This window comes from Mesoplodon bidens (genome assembly GCF_964165515.1).
Source record: "Mesoplodon bidens genome assembly, chromosome: 18".
NCBI lineage: Eukaryota > Metazoa > Chordata > Mammalia > Artiodactyla > Ziphiidae > Mesoplodon > Mesoplodon bidens.
Window position 1 is genome coordinate 28,800,993 of NC_138175.1, and position 20,094 is coordinate 28,821,086.

The 20,094-nt window shown below is 44.7% G+C and overlaps 2 protein-coding genes across 2 annotated transcripts; one reads left to right on the forward strand and one right to left on the reverse strand.

The window, feature by feature from the left end:
• On the forward strand, window positions 1-6,802 carry LOC308605338 (inaD-like protein). The gene is given in 3 exon segments (XM_081215254.1): window positions 1-3,789; window positions 3,792-4,062; window positions 4,064-6,802. Coding segments are annotated over 3 exon segments (3,018 nt in total). The 5' UTR covers window positions 1-3,686; the 3' UTR covers window positions 6,708-6,802.
• Window positions 6,803-7,495: 693 nt separating this feature from the next.
• On the reverse strand, window positions 7,496-19,439 carry HERPUD1 (homocysteine inducible ER protein with ubiquitin like domain 1). Its single transcript, XM_081215255.1, has 8 exons — window positions 18,505-19,439; window positions 15,440-15,517; window positions 15,278-15,352; window positions 13,864-13,994; window positions 11,628-11,750; window positions 10,731-11,081; window positions 9,283-9,388; window positions 7,496-8,259 (listed from the first exon to the last, which is right to left on the reverse strand). Exons 1-8 carry the CDS (start codon window positions 18,637-18,639, stop codon window positions 8,095-8,097), a joined length of 1,164 nt encoding a protein of 387 aa, XP_081071381.1. The 5' UTR covers window positions 18,640-19,439; the 3' UTR covers window positions 7,496-8,094.
• Window positions 19,440-20,094: the final 655 nt, after the last annotated feature.

The following is a 20,094-nucleotide window of genomic DNA, read 5'->3' on the forward strand; positions in this document are numbered from 1 at the left end:
CTTAATTTAAAAATACTGTATTGCTAAAGAACGCTAATCATCATCTGAGCCTTCAGCGAGTCATCTTTTTGCTGGTGGAGGATTTGAAATATTGAGAGAATCACCAAAATCACACAGAGACACGAAGTGAGCAAATGCTGCTGGAAGAATGGTCCTGATAGACTTGCTCAGTGCAGGGTTGCCACAAACCTTCAATCTGCAAAAAAACACAGTTATCTGTGAAGCACAATAAAGTGAAACACAGTAAAACAAGATGTGCCTGTGTGTCTATTTCAACTATACATTCTGGAACTGGGGACATAACCACAAGATGGGTTCAGGGACCCACTGGACCTACTGTGAGATGGACCTGACCCCCATAAGTTTCTCTTTTTTTTTTAATTGAGTTTTTAAAAATTTTATTTTATTTATTTTTGGCTGCCTTGGGTCTTTGTTACTGCACGCAGGCTTTCTCTAGTTGCGGCGAGCAGGGGCTACTCTTCGTTGAGGTGCGCGGCTTCTCATTGCGGTGGCTTCTCTTGTTGCAGAGCACGGGCTCTAGGTGGGACGGCTTCAGTAGTTGGGGCTCACGGGCCCTAGAGCGCAGGCTCAGTAGTTGTGGAGCACAGGGTTAGTTGCTCTGTGGCATGTGGGATCCTCCTGCACCAGGGCTCAAACCCACGTCCCCTACATTGGCAGGCAGATTCTCAACCACTGTGCCACCAGGGAAGCCTCGTAAGTTTCTACTCTTGACTGGCGGACCACAGTCACGTTTTGGGTCTCCTTGAATTAGTTTTAGTTTAGAGGCTGTGTCCAGCCATCCCCCCAAAGTCTGATTATTTCCTTTTCCCCAATGCACAGTCACCTTGATAAAAAGCTTCAGGTTCCTTTAGGGGAAGGCTGGGCGAAACAGTGTAAATTTTTTCAGTGTTGCAGTGTCCTTCCTCAAGGAGACTTGCCCCCCTTCATTCAAGGGTTTCTGGGTCTGGAAACTGTCTCAAGTCCGGGAATTGAGGGAGAAGCTAATTCTGTTTGGGTGATTCAACTGAGACTTCTGTTCACTTCTGCTTACACAGATCAAGAATTCAGTTAGCCTGCCCAATTCTTTCTTTCTTTCCAAGGGATACCATGATCAACTGGCCAATGCCCTACGTCTGTGCAAGTCGAACGATTCTATTTCTTTTTAGACTCCGCTGGTACCAAAATGGTATCCACAGCCACCTTATCTCTGGTGATTTAAGTTCTACCACTTGGCCCCTGCCACCCTGGAATCCGATTATCCCTATTGCGTTTAAGGATCCTAGTTCAGTAACTGTGGTTCCCACTGTAATTTCTGACCTACAGAGAAGAATGACCACAGAGCTCTGCAGTGACGCTGGGCTCCCCTCACAAATTTATTTCTCACAGTCGTGGTGAAAGTTGTGTCCTCTGGACCCTCGCAGGGTAGGTTAGCAGGTCTGACATGATAAATCCACTCCGATGGACTTCCCTGGTGGTCCAGTGGGTAAGATGCCACGCTACCAATGCAGGGGGCCCGGGTTTGATCCCTGGTGGGGGAACTAGATCCTGCAGCCATGCCACAAGTAAGAATCCTCATGCTGCAACTAAAAGATCGTGCGTGTTGCAATGAAGATCCCACGTGCCGCAACTAAGAACTGGCGCAGCCGAAATAAATAAATAAATATTTTAAAAAAATCCACTCTAACATTCCAATCTTCCTAAGATTCAGAATACCTTCTGCTACAGTTCCCTAAAGCAATCCTGGCACTTCAACTTCATTGAGTGTAGGCCACCTGTTAGACTGTATTTCAGCCAACTAAACTATTACTGTCCTTCCTCACTCTTCATGCTAAAACAGTAAACACAGAATCTCTGCTTACTGCATCCATATTAATAAATTCAGCCTGATCCAACTCAATGTTGCTTCTACCACTAACCCGCACCCATTAATATCCATTCCCACGCACCCCCCGAGATCTGTCTGTATAAATTCGAAAAATCATGCAGCTCTTTCAGTGTGTAGCAAAAAGCTGTTCACTCCTTGAAGCCTGCTGGGACTTGAGTCTGGTTATAGGTCTAGAAGCAAAGAGAGGTGGGGTGGGCATAGGTCCTGAGAAGAATCAGCAGCATCTCTCAAGGTAACTACCTCGGGGAGGCCACTACAGTTTCTTCTGACAAAGGGCTAACTACCTTAGAAATGGATAAAAGAGCTACTTCTGACAAAGATGACCGGTTATCTCTCCCTCTCAGTCAGACTATAGATCCGCATGGCTTCTGATCCCCTCCCTGGCCATATAAAGAATATTTATCTCCATTGTTCATTATGGATGTATGCCATCACTTCTCACCATGCATCTGTTTGCTGCTTAGAATGCCAAACAAGGCGCTGATTAATAGTAACAACTGCATTTCCCCAACCGTGGCACTCCGTTCAGTCATGGGCAGGTTCACAGAACAGAGGGGCCGCAGACCACACACCCTCCTTCAAAAGTACATCAGCAGGGCTTCCCTGGTGGCGCAGTGGTTGAGAGTCCGCCTGCCAATGCAGGGGACGCGGGTTCGTGCCCCGGTCCGGGAAGATCCCACATGCCGCGGAGCGGCTGGGCCCGTGAGCCGTGGCCGCTGAGCCTGCGCGTCCGGAGCCTGTGCTCCGCAATGGGAGAGGCCACAACAGTGAGAGGCCCGCGTACCGCAAAAAAAAAAAAAAAAAAAAAAAAAAAAAAAAAAGTACATCAGCATATTAAAGGCCCCGGGAATCCTGCAGTGAAGAAACCCACCAACTGGAATCAACCTGGTTTCCAAATTTACTTGACCACGGGCTCATTTTCTGGAGTGTTTCTTCTGCAGAACTAGGATTCAAGAAAACACACCTTGGAAAATGCAAACTTAAAAAGCTACTATGGCTTGAGCTAACATTTGGAAAAATTTTGGTTTGTGCTTTTAGCTTTTTAATTGCTACTTAACAACAGAGACCCAAACCAATAATTTCCTAAGTATTAACAGTGATATGTAGTACATCCTTATGCTATATTTAGTAACTGCTGTGGAAGCACTGTTATTTCTGCCATGTCGCCCACCCAACAGTGCTCTTAAGCCTTGGCTCTTGTCTGAAGGTTCTTCTCTTGTATTAGTGCGGTTTGGGACAATCTGAACCCTTGTCAGCTGTCCTCAGGAGCACCATCCTGGAACTATTTTGGGCTGGTGGAATCTGGAGTTTAATCGATGCAACCCGACACCACGGGGGGAGAGGCCCCACTCCTTCAGAAACAGGAGCTGGGCACCGCCAGCTGCCTGGGGCTCCAGGCCCCTCTTCCAAACGATGATGCCCCTTGCTCTGCAAAACGATAGGATCTTTCACCCAACAGTTTCAAAAGGCCTTCGTACCAACTCTTAATGACCACTTTCATCAATCCAGCTTCATGGCAGGAGGGAAGCCTCATCTCTGCACTCTTGCTTCTGCTGTGACCCTTCTCTCCAGCTCCTCAGGCTTTTTCTGTCACCTACTTCCTCACTTGCAAAACTATAAAACCTCCAGTCTCAAGTCACTTCTTCCTTCAAGCAAACATTGCCTTCGTAACTCATCAATAATCACTACCGCGCCCAGGTGAGGGAGGGCTGACGCCGAGTCCGCCCGCCCGCTCCGGGCTCCCACCGGCGCCGCCGCCGGACCAGGTTTCTTTAAAAGTGATTGAAGACAATAATTCAAAATGCCTGAAAATCCTGCTACAGATAAATTGCAGGTCCTGCAAGTTCTTGATCGCTTGAAAATAAAATTGCAGGAGAAGGGTGACACTTCGCAGAATGAGAAGCTATGTTTTATGAGACACTAAAGAGCCCTCTTTTCAACCAGATACTCACTCTTCAACAGTCCATCAAGCAACTGAAGGGGCAACTCAGCCATCTACCCTCAGATTGTTCAGCCAACTTTGATTTTTCTAGGAAAGGTTTATTGGTGTTCACGGATGGTGCCATTACTAATGGGAATGCCCATAGGTCCTCTAATAACTTGACTGTATCTGGGTTATTTCCTTGGACCCCAAAGTTGGGAAATGAAGATTTTAACTCAATCATGCAACAGATGGCTCAGGGATCAAAGGTTAAAGGAAAATGACCAAATATTGGCTATTAATCACACACCACTGGATCAGAACATTTCCCACCAGCAAGCAATTGGATTGTTACAACAAACCACTGGATCTTTGCATCTGGTTGTGGCCAGGGAACCAGTCCACACAAAAAGCAGCACTTCTACCAGCCTAACTGATGCAAATCTGCCTGAAACAGTTCGTTGGGGCTATATTGAAGATGTTGAGCTCATTAATGATGGCTCTGGATTAGGTTTTGAAATAGTTGGAGGAAAATCGAGTGGTGTAGTTGTGAGGACTATAGTTCCTGGAGGATTAGCAGATCGAGATGGAAGACTCCAGACAGGGGATCACATCTTGAAGATTGGTAGCACAAATGTGCAGGGAATGACCAGTGAGCAAGTTGCACAAGTGCTGAGGAACTGTGGGAATTCTGTCAGGATGCTTGTTGCAAGAGACCCAGTTGGTGAAATTTCCATAGCTCCTCCTACCCCTGCAGCCTTACCTGTTGCCCTGCCTGCTGTGGCCAACAGGAGCCCTAGTTCTGACAATTCTCTTTTTGAAACTTATGATGTTGAACTCATTAAAAAAGATGGACAAAGTCTTGGAATTAGAATTGTTGGTTATGTTGGAACCGCTCAGACAGGAGAAGCTTCAGGGATTTATGTGAAAAGTATAATACCTGGCAGCGCTGCATACCACAATGGTCAAATTCAAGTGAATGACCAAATAGTTGCTGTCGATGGTGTGAATATTCAGGGTTTTGCCAACCAGGATGTTGTTGAAGTGTTAAGAAATGCAGGGCAAGTGATACACCTAACCCTAGTTCGAAGGAAAACATCCTCATCTGCTTCTCCACATGAAGGGCCCTCTGACAGAGGAACTGTGGTAGAACCACCGAAAACACCAGCCCTCTTTCTGACTGGAGCAGTGGAAAAGGAAACTAATTTCAGTGAAGATGAGGAAACTGAAGAAAGAATGGATAATCTAAAAAATGACAATATACAAGCCTTAGAAAAACTGGAAGGAGTCCCAGTCTCTTTAGAAAATGAGCTGAAATCCAGATGGGAAAACCTACTGGGCCCTGATTATGAAGTAATGATTGCAACTTTGGACACACAGATTGCAGACGATGCTGAGTTACAGAAATATTCAAAGCTGCTGCCCATTCACACTCTGAGGCTTGGCATGGAGGTGGATTCCTTTGATGGGCACCATTATATCTCTTCGATTGCTCCAGGTGGTCCTCTTGATACACTGAACCTCCTGCAGCCAGAAGATGAGCTTCTTGAGGTCAATGGAGTGCAGCTCTATGGGAAATCTCGCCGAGAAGCAGTCTCCTTTCTTAAAGAAGTGCCGCCTCCCTTTACCTTGGTTTGCTGTCGACGGTTGTTTGATGATGAAGCCTCTGTAGATGAACCAAGGACCACTGACACCTCTCTTCCTGAAATGGAGGCTGACTACAATATAGATGTCAATACTGAAGAAGATGATGATGGGGAATTAGCGCTGTGGTCTCCTGAAGTCAAGATTGTTGAACTAGTAAAAGATCATAAAGGCTTGGGATTCAGCATTTTGGATTACCAGGACCCCTTAGATCCCACAAAATCAGTGATTGTGATTCGCTCCCTGGTGGCAGATGGTGTGGCAGAAAGAGGCAGAGAACTATTACCTGGAGACCGCCTGGTCTCAGTCAATGAATACTGTCTGGACAACACCACACTTGCTGAAGCTGTGGAAGTGTTGAAAGCTGTGCCACCAGGCACTGTACACCTTGGCATCTGTAAGCCTTTGGTGGAAGGTGACAAAGAGGAAGAAAATCATATTTTACATTCAAACAATAATGAAGACAAGACTGAAATTTCAGGAACAGTTCATGATATAAATTCATCTTTAATACTTGAAGCACCCAAGGGATTTAGAGATGAGCCCTATTTTAAAGAAGAGCTTGTGGATGAGCCATTTCTACATTTGGGAAAGGCTTTCCAGTCCCAACAAAAAGAGATAGACAATAGTAAAGAGGCCTGGGAAATGCTTGAATTTATGGCTCCTAGATTGCAGGAAATGGATGAAGAAAGAGAAATGCTTGTTGATGAAGAATATGAGCTCTATCAAAACCACTTACGGTCCATGGAATCGTATCCCTCATCGCACATTCAAGAGGCTGCTCCTGTTCCATCCATGAAGGAGCTTCACTTTGGTACACAGTGGTACCAGGATTGTGAACTGCCTGAGCCTCAAGAAGCCAGGTCCATGATGAGCGTGTATTCCCAGGAGATGCAGCAGTGTGGCTATGAAAAGATGATGAAAGAAAACTTTGGCATCGATTCCCTATCCTCCATACCCTCAACCGAAGGAAACAGTCAACAAAGCAGATTTGATGATCTGGAAAATCTTAATTCGTTAACGAAAAGTAGTCTGGATTTAGGCATGATGATTCCAAATGATGTTCAAGGTCCTGGCTTGCTTGTTGAACTTCCTGCTGTGGCTCAAACAAGGGAGCAAGAAGACTTGCCTCTATACCAACTCCCCAGGGCTCTAGCTGTTTCCAAGGCCTCGGCATACATAGGAATGTTGTCTTCTAGACATGCCACTGATGCATGGTATGATATTATTTCTCTTTGTTTTTGCATTATAAAATAGCTTTCTTTTTGCTTCTATTTAAAAAAAAAGCATTGTAAAGCAATTATACTCCAATAAAGATGTTTAAAAAACAAAACAAAACGAAAAAAAAATAATAATAATAATAATCACTACCTCCTGACTGACCATTCCTCTGTTCTGGAGGTCTGGTGTTATCTGAAACTCTATGCCATTTCACTCCTTACTTATAATTATCTTAGTTGGCTTTTTAAAGCATGACCATACGTAAAACAGCTTTGTATCTACCCAGCATCTGGCTATGAATTGTTCAGTGAACGTTTATTTGATGTCAATGTGTCCAGTCACAATTCATTCAAATGATGATGACCATGACACAAGCTGATTATACTTTGCCCAAAACAACACTCCCAGGCCTTCAGCATTCTACTTACAGCATCACTCATGTTAAAAAGTACACAGCACTTTGCTTTTCAGATTAGTCTCAAAATAATACTTAAAAGGAGGATTAAAGTCCAAAAGTAAGCTCAGCATGACATGTGAGCAGGTGAAAGGTACTTAATGCCATTAACTTTAAATCATGGGAATTTAACTCTGATGGTTACAACATAAGCCAGTACTGTTTAAGTCAGGAAATGGGGGGCAAACACAAGCATAATCTCAGTAAATTAAAACTTTCGTGGCCTTACCTTATATTCTTCATCAGTACAAACAGTCCTTTAATAAAAAGAAGCACAATATTCAGGTTACTCAAAAATCAGCAACTCAGCTGTTGACCATCCAGAGGTGATGGACACGGAGTAAACTGGTAGGATGACAGGAGTCTCTGCCAGGGTCATTCATAGTAAAACTTTATTGAACAGAAAACCCAGCAAAGGTTTTCACCTCTGCAAAGCTCCTCTTGGTTTAAAGTAAAGCACGCATTTTAAAAAGCAATTATACATAAGTCTTTCCTAGAAAAGTCCTGCTAAAACATGTCTAGCAATTTCATTGATTATATAAAGTAGTACACTTAGTGTAATTTAAACATTCCAACAGGAATCAAATCGTACCAGCAGAACCATTTCTGCATCTATGACATCTATGTACAAATACACATGCAGACACACACATCTGGAAAAGTTCCTCAGGCATAAACATGCGACACTAATGCCTTCTACGTACAATGTCTATTAAACTACAACAATATATATTAAAGCTCTTCAGAATAAGGACATGAGAAGCCTTAGGCATTTTTTGTTCATCAATTTGTATCATGGCTTCACGTCTTACTTTCTGCTTTTGTAGAATCACAAAAGCATATCATCCTCTTTGTTGATTCTTTTACTAAATCTGTGCCATCGCCATGTCCAGGTAAGGAAATCTAGCCGGAGCCAGATGACCCAGTCCACGCCTGCCAAAGCCTCTAGCAGCCAGAGAGCAAACACCATCAGTTTGCTATGGCTGGAGGACCTTCTGGAAGAAGGGAGGCAAAGAAAGTCTTGAAGACGAGCCAGGCTGTGCTCATAAATGAAGGGCTGGTCTGCTCGTCATCCACTATGTCTCTGTCTGGAGGGAGGCGGTTGGGGTCTGCAATTTCAGGATCAGGGTCTTCCTACAGGTAATAAAACACAAGGAGAAAAGAGGACCGTGACAAGCACCCAGTAATGTCAGGAAAGGGCAGAGTAGCTCCCTGGCACCTTGCCCCATAAGCCAAGCCAGGTAGGCAGGACCCTGGGGATGACATCCCCGGCTGGACGGAGCTCCTTCTCCAGCCTCCGTAGCACAACTGTGCTGGAACATTCTCATAGTTTTCAATATTCCTGGCAGCAAGTATCAGATCAAATGAAGTACTGTAACTAGATCTTCAACTATTATTAAACTAGTAATTAAGTTAGCCACTTCATTAAATGTGGATATTTTTCTAATTTTGGCAGTGTCCTGAGTTAAAAAAAACTAAAACTGGAAACACAGGATTCTAAAAACAGATTCAAGGGTGACACTTTATATTAAAAAGAATATCCTTTAGGATTATGCATTAAACTGCCTTATAAAAATTCTATTTCTTTTTTTAAATATTTATTTATTCGGCAGTGATGGGTGTTAGTTGCAGCGCGCAGGCTCTTCAATCTTTGCCGCGTGCGGGATATTTTAGTTGTGGCATGTGGGATCTAGTTCCCTGACCGGGGATCGAACCCAGGCCCCCTGTACTGGGAGCACAGAGTCTTAGCCACTGGACCACCAGGGAAGTCCCTAAAAATTCTATTTCTGTATGTTATTTTCCAGGAAACCTATTCTGTGAGACAGGCTTATGTTCCTAATCCTTAATTAGAATAACTCTCCATTAGCAGTTTCCATGGTATAACATATCATTACTGAGAATGAACACTAAAAATAGTGAGTTTAAAAAAAACATTACTTATATATGCCAAAATGCAAATTGCCACATGACAAAAATACCTGATGGATTTTATCACACAATGTTTTAAAAATAGCTAATGCTATAAGAATAAATTTGAAAAAAATCTTGAAATATTGAGCCTAATAAAACGGTACACCACAAGGTATCTAAAGATTAAGGACTCGAGAGCCCGGTGTTTGACACCAAGATCGCCGGGCTCCAGCGGAAGCTCCATACCTGGAAGTTATTGTTGGGGTCCTGATTTGCAGCTTCCTGAGGAGGACCATCATTCGGGAAGTCCTGAACTGGCCTCTGTCGAAACGGAAACCACCCGACATGATGCCTTCAAAGGAAGCATATAAAGTCCATCTTAGTGAACATCAGAGTGACATGTACTCAAGAATTTTAGGGTCCTCTCAATGAGATGAGGTCCCCCTTGCTCCCCTCCTCTCATCAGAGCAGAACCTGATTAGAAGCTCGCAGCCAGGCCCATCTGCAGAGACATTCCACCACACCGGCTCATAGACCTTCTCACTGGCCTGTCAGGTTCTTGACAGGCACTATGGAAACTAGGCTTTATTCATTATCATGTGTCCAGCAACATGAACAGCACCTGACACATAGTATGTGCTCAATAAATACTTCTTCATCTGACCTAAACCTTACACATGAAAACCTGAACAGAGGGGGAAGGGGAAATACATACACAGCTATGACTATAATATATGTAATAACATACTAATAAGACCTAGATTCAGTCACCTACATATATGATTCTAGAGACTATAGAATTTAAAGAATTAACTAAAAGTTGCATCTGAAAAATCCAATTAAACCCAAGTCTTGAAGCAAATATGACAAAATATAACAATGATTAATACTGGATATGAGTACTTAATGCATTATTCTAAATATTTCTTTTTTAAGATTTTTTAAAACTAAAATAAAAATCCATTTTTCCTATAGAGGAAAAATTTCTTCTGTCAGTTTTCACCACATACAAGGACATGTAACTCTAGGCCAGGGTTTCTGAACTGTGGTACTGCTGACATACCGGGCTGGATATTTACTGTGGGGCTGTCCTGGGCACCAGAGGATGTTTAACAGCTACCAACCAGATGCCAGCAGGACCACCCCCCTCGCTGTGACAGTCAAAAACGTCTCCAAACACCACCAAACGTCTTGGGGGCGGGGGTAGAGGCAGGTGCAAAACTACCCTGGTTGAGAACCACTGCTCTAAGCCATGGATAAAGCCAAATGCCAGGTCTGTGATGGATCTCTGGCCCTTCAGGACTATGCCACAGCCACTGCCTGACCTTTATCCTAGAAGGCAGCTGTAGCTTGATAAAAGATAAATATGTTCTTATTCAACACAAATACAATTTTCCTTTCCATGCCTCAGTATGGCTGTTTTATTGTGGTCATGAGCCTGGCAGGTAACTTAACTAGAGGAAAAGAAGAAAATGTTGTTCCTGTATTAACATAGAATTGTGTTTTTGGCAATGCGCAACCAAGCTATCAATTCTTTGCATCGAAAATCCTAGAATGACGTACTATTTAAATACACCTCCTTAAATATTGACTGAGACTGCTCAAAAAAGAGGAAAATCTGCACTTGGTTTGAGTCACCACATAGTGTAATCTGTAGTAAAGGGAAAAAAGGGAAAGTGAAATCATCTGCTTACAGGTACATAACTACGGTGGCCCCCATGACCATGAGGAATCTGCTCAGGGAAGAGTAGAAGTAGAGGATACTAAGAAAAACGGAAAACGTAGCTGCTGAATAGGTCCAATCCAACCAATCTCGATTTATCTCATCATCTTCTTCCACAATAGGGCCACCCTGTGCATTCATCCGCAAGTTCTGGTTGGCCCCAGGATTAACCACCACTTGAGGAGCAGCGTTCTGATTGGCGGGCTGGTTTTCAGCTGGAAACTGGTTGTGGATAGGGGCTGGAGCAGGCGCAGAGACCACAGGTATCTCTTGTGCACTTGGCGAGGGGACAAAAGCCCCTGACGCAGCAGTGGCTGCTAAGCTAAAATAAAAATGACAGAGGCAAATACTGTTGAGAGCAAGGCACCATGAAGACTTGTTCTCATAAGCTCATTTACGCAGGGATCTTTTACTATTAAGTAGGCATATACAAACTTGATTTTTCTTTAACTTAGTGAAGAACTTCTTTACTAACAGTCATATCTATAAATGCCTTTTCTACTCCTAAGAGAAGGTGCTTGGTAAATTTCATCTGGAATTAAACACCAAGGCCACCATGAAAATATGGTGCAATAGCAAATTAAGATTTTCATAAAATGTTAAAGATATCACAAATTGAAAAGAAAAAAAGAGGAGATAACATATTCTAAACAAAGTCATCAAACTATGGATCAGTCAGCAAACTATGCATCAATACACAAATCAGTAGTTATCATTTATACTCTATTCCACCCACAGAAAGGCCTCTGCAGATAAGTGATGAAAATACACTCATCCCGCCCTTCCTAACTTTATGGGTAACATGGATGGGAGTTCCCTCAATTTCTGGGAGCCCTGGCCACACCCAGCATCGTGAGGAAAGACTCACTACTGCATGTAGTACTGCCGTGCGTATATCTGCTGGAACCAGGAGAGCTGCAGCCACCCATAGGTTGTGTAGCCTGAGAAACCAGGCCCCAGGCCTTGGAACGCAGGCTGGACAGCTTCAGGCCTATGAAAGATTTCAAAAGATGCTCTTTTTGAGTTGGTTTAGTATGAATAAATGAAAATTAAGTTTAAATTACAATCAGGAATTCAAAACAAAGAGACAGAAGATTGAGTTTTATGATAGTTACATGCAGATTTCCAGGTGATGCACCTGTGTAATACAATCACAGAAAGTACTGACAAAGCCCCCCTCCCATGGTCTGGATCCCATGGGAAAACAAGAGCCCTCTGCCCAGCACTGGGGTCTCATGATGTCATCACCATGATGTACAAACAAGCTGGACCTTTTCAGTCTAAGTGGATCCCCACCCTTATTTTAGACTTGCTGAGTCTCACTGAAGGTCTAAACCCCACTATTCATTCTTTAGGGAGCAGCTCTAAAAAGTCACACCTCTCCCAAAGTCTTTTCTGCAGGAAATACTCCTTTCCTCCAAATACCCATTCCTCCCTCACCCCTAGATCCGAACTCTACGGGGAGCAGAGTTATGCGTGGCACCACCCATGCACACTTACTGACCACTTGTGCCTTGTAAGGCCGCCGGGCTGTTATCTCACGGGATCCCCCACAACCTTGTGACAGGGGAGCTCTCCACCCCGCCGTTTACAGAGGGGAGCCCGAGTGCAACTCAGGGAAGACAAAGGATCTGCACGAGGTCACTGAACCGGTAAGCAGTAGGGCTGGATTTGAGACCTGTTTGACACCAAACTCATGCTTCTATCATCCAGCGCAGCCTGGGGCAAGGTGTGTGTGGGAGTCATCTCTGGTTCTGTGAGCCCTACACAGTGAACTCCTTTGGCATCACTTCACAAAATTCAAACTAACAGAACTGCAGAAAGATCAGGAGTTGTTATGTGGTCATCTCTGCTGGTCAACTCCTATCCTTAAACAAACTAATATGCACCGGCTGTCCAATAAATATTTGTTGGATGAAATCAAGTTTTATTATGGTAAAATTCATAGTCAGATATGATCCTCAATTCTCAAATCATATAGCCAGAAAAAGGGAAGCAGTTTTAAGTGTTTCTATCCAATAATGAATTCAATTATCCACTTTATATGCTAGGTATGGAACTTAACCAAATTCCATACCCAGAATATTTCTAAAATTGTATTCTAATACAAATAGGTCTTGGTACGATACTGTTTTTGATCATTTAAAAATGATACAGTACATGGAAATGAGAAAATAACAAAGTGCTTTTGTTAGCTCTGATGATGATGACACTGCAGATACGCAAAATAACTAAAAGGTTTTTAGAGTTATATTCTGAAGTATGTAGAAGTGAACTGACATAATGTCTGGGAATTACTTTTAAATACTTCAGGAAAAAATGGAAAGCAGGAATAGATAAAGCAAGTATGGCAAAACTTTGATCATTATATGGAGATTCATTATACAGTTCCCTCTACTTTCGTGTATATTTGAAAACCTCCATTAAGAAAAAAAACAACTCTTCATTCCTCAAACACCTGACTTTATCAACAATCAGATATTAAAACCTACTAGGAAACGGTGGGCAGGGGACTCAGGGAGTAACAGAGTTTCAACTTGTAGTTAATAAACTGTTTTTTCCCATAGGATCTTTCATAGTAAGGTGTTCCAAGAGCTGTGAAATCCGAACATCACAGCATTTAGTCGCTTCTGGCTTTTGCGCTAAAGAAAAGCTCTAATTGCTCCTTTTCTCCTAGCACCACCGGCACGGTACTTGGCAGAGCATTTCTCAAACAATCCCTTCACCTTTTGTCACCCACTGTTACGACAGACAAAGCACAAAGCCACTCGGCAAAGCAGCTGCACAGTGCTTACAACAGCTGCTTTTCTGCACCAGCACTAATTCCCTACCATGAGGTCAGCGCAATGTGAAGCACACCCACGTAGGAGGAGAAATGCCCAGATTTTCAGGACATGCGTCTCCACCTTTTAGATGTTCCTAAAAGGCTATGTATTAAGAAAAATTAAATACAGAAGAGATCTTTAAAGTGAAGCCCTTATAAAGCAAAATTTTGTCCATTTAAAAATTCTATGACTATATAGTATAAACACAGCTTATTCTTAAGTTGATGCAAATAATGCACATTCATGTTGTACAACCTGCTTCTTTATTACAACACTCACCTCGAGATATTCTCCCATCCAGAGGGAGAAGGGTTCCGAACAACCTCCCTTTGCCTTAAATTGTCACTTGAGGAATCCCCAGGAGACTGTCCCTGATTGAGACCAGTGGGCTGCTCTATGGATTCAGCAACCTAGATAAGTGTAACATGAACATGAGAACAAAAGGCCTGATGCAACTGTGTGAAATCAAGCTTCAAGGATTCTTTCTCTGTGAATGGCTTATGTCCCCAACTCTGACCTCTGAACTTGACAAAATCAAACAGATACAATGTTACATGAATATTCTAAAATTTGTTCAACCCAGTATCAATACAGATACTAAGAAAAAATCCATATTTTTTCCTAGAGTAGCTATGCTGCAGTTTCACTAAAATCTCCCAATGAAGTTATCATTGGTGAGAAAGCTTCCTGTTAATGCTCTATACATCTGTTTTTTTCTATACATCTTATGGTGTTAAATTTACTAAGAAATTAAATTTGACCAGTAAGATTTATAAACACAACCCAGCCAGCAACCTAAAGAATTTCTTACACTATATTCAGATGTTTCAGGATGTACAGTTGTAATGCAAATTTAGAGTGTATCACCACATTAGAATATTAATATTGTATATATATATTTAAAATAAATTTATTTATTTTTATGTTTGGCTGCATTGGGTCTTTGTTGCGGTGTGCGGGCTTTTCATTGTTGTGGCTACTCTTGTTGCAGAGCTCGGGCTCTAGATGGGAGGGCTTCAGTAGCTGTGGCTCTCGGGTTCTAGAGCGCAGGCTCAGTAGTTGTGGCGCGGGGGCTTAGTTGCTCCGTGGCATGTGGGATCTTCCCGGACTAGGGATTGAACCCGTGTCCCCTGCATTGGCAGGTGGATTCTTAACCACTGTGCAACCAGGGAAGTCCCTTAATACCGTATATTTGAACTAACACCGTGAAATGAAAAATGAGGGATTTTGACCATCTAACATAAGCAAGTCTTAAGAGATCACTTGATAAAGACTGCGGCCTTTTCCTATCCAAACAAATAATCACAATGAAAACTTCCAAAGGAAATATAGTCATTTTTTACCCTTTATAAAAATCAGTGGTTCCTTAGAAGAAATTTATTATGTGCTAAATTCATGCCTGCCTTGCTAGTTCGGTAATCTGGATACACAGCCACTACAGATCAAATCAAATCCCATAAAAGAGTGTCCTGCAGAGCTCCACTTCTCCACTACAACACTAATGGAATAGTCTACTACTACTATAGTGAACTCTCACTTGTGTTGATAACAGTTTCTTATTCCTGATTCTCACTGGGGAAGAGACAGAATATTATATGATAAAAAGACTTAAGAGTTTTATCCAACTTCCTTTATTTTGACCTTGAGAGTCTGAATGACACGAACTGCTATCATCATGAAAAAGCAGACATACCTTTGCGCTGGCTTCTGGCATTTTGGAAGGACTCTTCACACTGCACACCAGATGTAAAACATGCCGGTTTTCCTGCTGAAAGAAATAAGGAGGTACTTTAGGACCTGAATTCAACCTTGTTAGTGCTCAAAAACATTCAAAAGTTAATATATTTAGTGATACCTTTGGAAGCAAGTCCCTGAGACACTGGTGATCCAACAACAGCTTCCCAGAATAAATTAACCTCTGGTCCTCTGGATGCTTATGGAAAGAAAGAGCAGCACAGATCAGCATTTAGCCCCCTCAAGTTCCCAACATTGAAGAAACTGTTTTATACAAATAATTTAAACGTGTGTGTTTTTCCCAGCATCATAGGAAAACATTTTTCCAAAGGCCCCATATGCAAAACTTTTACTTAGGAAGTACTTAACTTTAAACTGATCTCTAACATGCAAACAAATTTAGGATGGCAAACTACCTCCAGTCCACAAAACCTATGGCAAGCTACCTGACTTCTTAACTCCCAGGGAAATTGCTTTCTGCCACAAAAAGCACAAATCTGGGGCTCCTACAGCAACGAACTTCAAAACTCAAAGTTTGGTCTCAGGGAAAACTGAAAGTCAGCCTTCCCTAAAACCACCTAGCATTGTCCCAAGATAACATGAAGCAATTCTAAACTTAAGCCCTCAGAGAGACTTTTCCCAACATACAAATGCAGCTAAAGCGGAGACGGTGTGTGGTAACATTCCACACCACAACCCTATATTTAGCATGCTTATTTTAAGGGGGAAAGTCTAAAATTCACTTGTCCAAGGTCTCCTGCTGCTAAAGAGTCAAGATTCCGAACCCTCTACTCCATTCCAGTGATTTTAAAACCACAGTCGTGCCACACACTTCTATACAAATCTCACTTTTAAAATCCATTTTTAATTCCCTTAAAAACTGGACTTAAGGGACTTCCCTGGTGGCACAGTGGTTCAGATTCCACCTGCCAATGCAGGGGACACAGGTTCAAGCCCTGGTCTGGGAAGATCCCACAAGCCGCGGAGCAACTAAGCCCGTGCACCACAACTACTGAGCCTGCACTCTAGAGCCCGTGCTAGGCAACAAGAGAAGCCACCGCAATGAGAAGCCCACGCACCGCAATGAAGAGTAGCCCCCGCTCGCCGCAACTAGAGAAAGCCTGCGCACAGCAACAAAGACCCAACGCAGCCAAACATAAATAAATAAAATTTAAAACTGGACTTAAATAATGGCTTCAAGTGATATATACCAAAGTCAGTACACCGGAGCTCACCAGCAACTTCTCAATCTACTCTTGCCAAAATAACCAATTATGCAAAATTTGGAGTAAAGCTGCTCCTGCCAAGTAGCCCAAGATTATAAAGCAAGCTGTTTAAAGCAAACAAAAAAATAACCGTACCTATTTATCTGCATAAATCAGGATTTTTTTTTTTTTGGACACTGGGCAACTATAACAAACTGCAGAAATATATGGGATGCTGTGTTCATCATTGTTCTCACTGACTCAACTTCATATGTAAATGCTCTAAACCTGGACTTGTAAATGTTATTGTATAGGTGGGGTCCTGCATTATATTAAAGAGTTTCACACTAGAAAAGGTTTGAAAACCACGGGTGCCCGTGATTTGAGGCCTGTTAAAGGCCTGAACCGACACTCTGCGTCTTTATCCAGAAGGCTGATTTAAAAATATATATATTAAGCAAACAACTATTATAAAGTAAGGCTTCTCACATTAGAAAGCAAATGACGAATGTGCTCCAGCCAAAATTTTAAACACAAATATACAGACCTGAGAGACCTTTTATTTACAACTTTGGATCCTCGGACTTAATAGGAGTGATGTTCCTCACCCAAGGAAGCCCGATAGGAAAGCCCTCCTCCAAAACACCGCCTTTTACCAAATGACGCAACTAGAGGCTACACCTGCTTCGCCAATTTGTGTACCTAATAGCCATTCTTGCAGCAGCACTGCCACCTGTTTCTTGGGAGCAGCTATGGTGAAATTGCAAATAGTGCCAAGGCGAATGCTAGAGGAATGGGAGCTTATTAAATAAATAAGCACATTTCAAAAGAACGACTCAGAAGGGAAACTCACTTCCAACGTTCTTGACAATATGGAACAAAAACAACCTGACCCATAAGCTACAACCTGACACGCTGCAACACTTCAGATAAGAAAGAACAATTTCACAATCTTGTCCTGCCCTGGTGCCCTCTCCTGTTTGATGGAGAATTACAGTTGTGGGCAGTACGCTGTTGACACTTACATAATATTAGAGTAGAAAGTAAATATAGGAAGGTCCAGCTCATAGCCTCCATCACGTGGTGGGGAGGGAGGGCGGCCCTAAGGGTGATGTTGACAGATGTGACAACCAAAACAAAGCGAGGAAGTCTCTGTAATTGAGGGACCAGAGTCTTAAAACCCAGACTCCAGGAGATTCCTTCCACCTATTTTCCTTCTAAATCACTTTTTACCGGAAAGTGCCCCGGGCTCCTCCCTGGGACTAAGCAAAGGCTGTGGAGTCCAGCTCACAGGGAGGGGAAGCGCCACATCCTGTTCCTGGGTGTGGAGCCTTAAATTAAGTACACGCTGCCTGGGCGCTCACCATGTTTCTCTAGCCACTGGCCGGGCCTTGGCCCCTGCCCTCACCTCTCTGCAATGAGAGGCTACATTCAGAAAACTCATTTCGCAGCACTTATGCTTCCTCATTCCTACCCATCGGATGCCATCCTAACGAGGAACACCCAGTCACTCCGACGTTTTGGGGAAATTGAGCCTTGGAGGGTGAGATGACTCACTCAAGGTCAAACTGCTGTTTCAGCGGGTTGGCTAAGGCTGGAAGCCAGATCTAGGGGACTGGGAACGGGTCTGAAGAGGTATGGCGGGAGTGTGACAGCCGTTAGAGTTTGGGGACCTAGGACGCGAGGTGAGAGGGGAAGGCGGCCCGTCAGAAAGGCGGGACGATGGCGGCCTAGAACGAGGAAGTGACAGCCTCTGGGCCACGTCAGAGGGCGCCTACGGCGGCAGGGCAGAAGGGGGAGACCACAGGCCTGGGAGAGGGGACCTGGGGAGCACCAGCCGTCAGTGGAAGGCCGGCGAAGCGAGAAGTTACAGGGAAAGGGGAGAAGGACGTGGCCTCCCAAGGGGGACGCGAGGAGTGCTGCGAGGATGACAGCCGGAGTTAGGGGAGTGCTGGCAGCTGGAGCCGGGGGCTCCTCTCACCGGGCGCTCGGGGTAGACGCGGCTCAGATGGGCCTTGAGGCGGCTCACGCTCCAGCTGCGGTCGCCGCTCAGCTCCAAGTCGCGGTGGCGCTGGTTGGGGCTCTTCACCAGGAGCGTGACGGGCTCGGGCTCCATGTCGACGGTGCTGTGGGCTTGGCGGCGCTCCCAGGTGCCAGGAACTGCCACTGCCGCCACAACCTCCACAAAAGCGGTTCGCGTCTGTGGAGCACGCGCGCCCGTCTCGGGGACCTTTTATAGGCACCCCGCGCCCGGACTCTGCGGACGGAACCCTCTGTGGCTGCCACCCATTGGCTGGGGCGGAGAGCACTGCCCCAACGTGGCCCAATCGGCGCCCGGCTCCGTGGGCGGAAGGGCGGGCGGAGCACGTGGGCGCAGGCTGATGCAACCCGCCGCCGTGGCGTCACCCACGGTCGCGGCTGCGGCCCGAGAGCCTGGGTTCGGTGGCTGTGCTGGGGTGCGCGCGGCCCACCCAGGGCCCCTCGGCGCTGAGACACTGGCTTGCTCCCCGGCTCGGGTTGCTCACGGCACTTTAGGGAGGGCCGACCCTGCCGACTCTCCGGTTTGGCAGCCTCTGCAAATTGTTTCCTCACAAAGAAGCAGCTCCGCCCTTTTGACACCAGCCCCGTTTCCCCTTTCCCTTCCTTCCCCGGGTGGCCCGGGACGTCAGGGCCCCCAGGGGAGGCCGCCCCGCCCCCACCCCGGCCTCAGCTCAAAGAACTGCTGGGGAAAGTCCCCGTTTGCGAGCCCACATGGAAGGGCGCCCCCGACGCGCCTTAGAAGGGCCAGGAAGAAGGGAGATTCTTCCTGGGGTTCAGGATGTAGGAATCCGAGCCAATGTTGCCCCTTCATCTGTGACCTCAGACTTGAACGTTGAACCCCTAACTGTGGGACGTCATCCTAATGAATAGCAAGCAGGCCACAGTCCAGCTTAGGCTGGGACACGCTCGAAAAAGGCCTCACTTTATAGGATACTAACACGTAACTTCCTTGAAATTGGGGCTGAGTCACGGAAGGCAGATTTCTCAGTTTTCCTAAAAATGTGACCACAGAGGCCTGGCTGATGTAGACACTCCCTCCCTCTGTAGGAAAAACGGTCTTCAAAAACAAAACTGACATTGTGCTGGCCTGTCCTTGTTCTAATCCTGTTGGGACATCTGTTTTGCCAGGTGTGTCAGGACCTTGGCAGTTGTACATACAATGTAAACACTATGTAAATAGTTTCCAGAGTGGGGCAAAGTTAAGGAGGGTAAAGAAGGAACCTGGTGTGGTTGGTGTAGTACCACAGACTGGGTGGCTTAAAGGACAGAAGTGTATTGTCTCACAGCTCTAGAGGCTGGAAGTCTGAGATTGATGCCAAAATATTGGCTCCCTGTACACCGATGCCAAAATGAGATACAGAGACAGAGTCTTGGAGGAGAAAGAAAGGGTGGCTTTATTCTTTGTCAGGCAAAGAGGGAACACAGCAGGCCAGCACCTCAAGAATGGTGCCCCCTCCCTGGGGAATAGGGAGAGGTCTCATATTTGGGGCTTGTGGTCAGGGGTATTTAATAAGGATCAAGGCGGTAATAG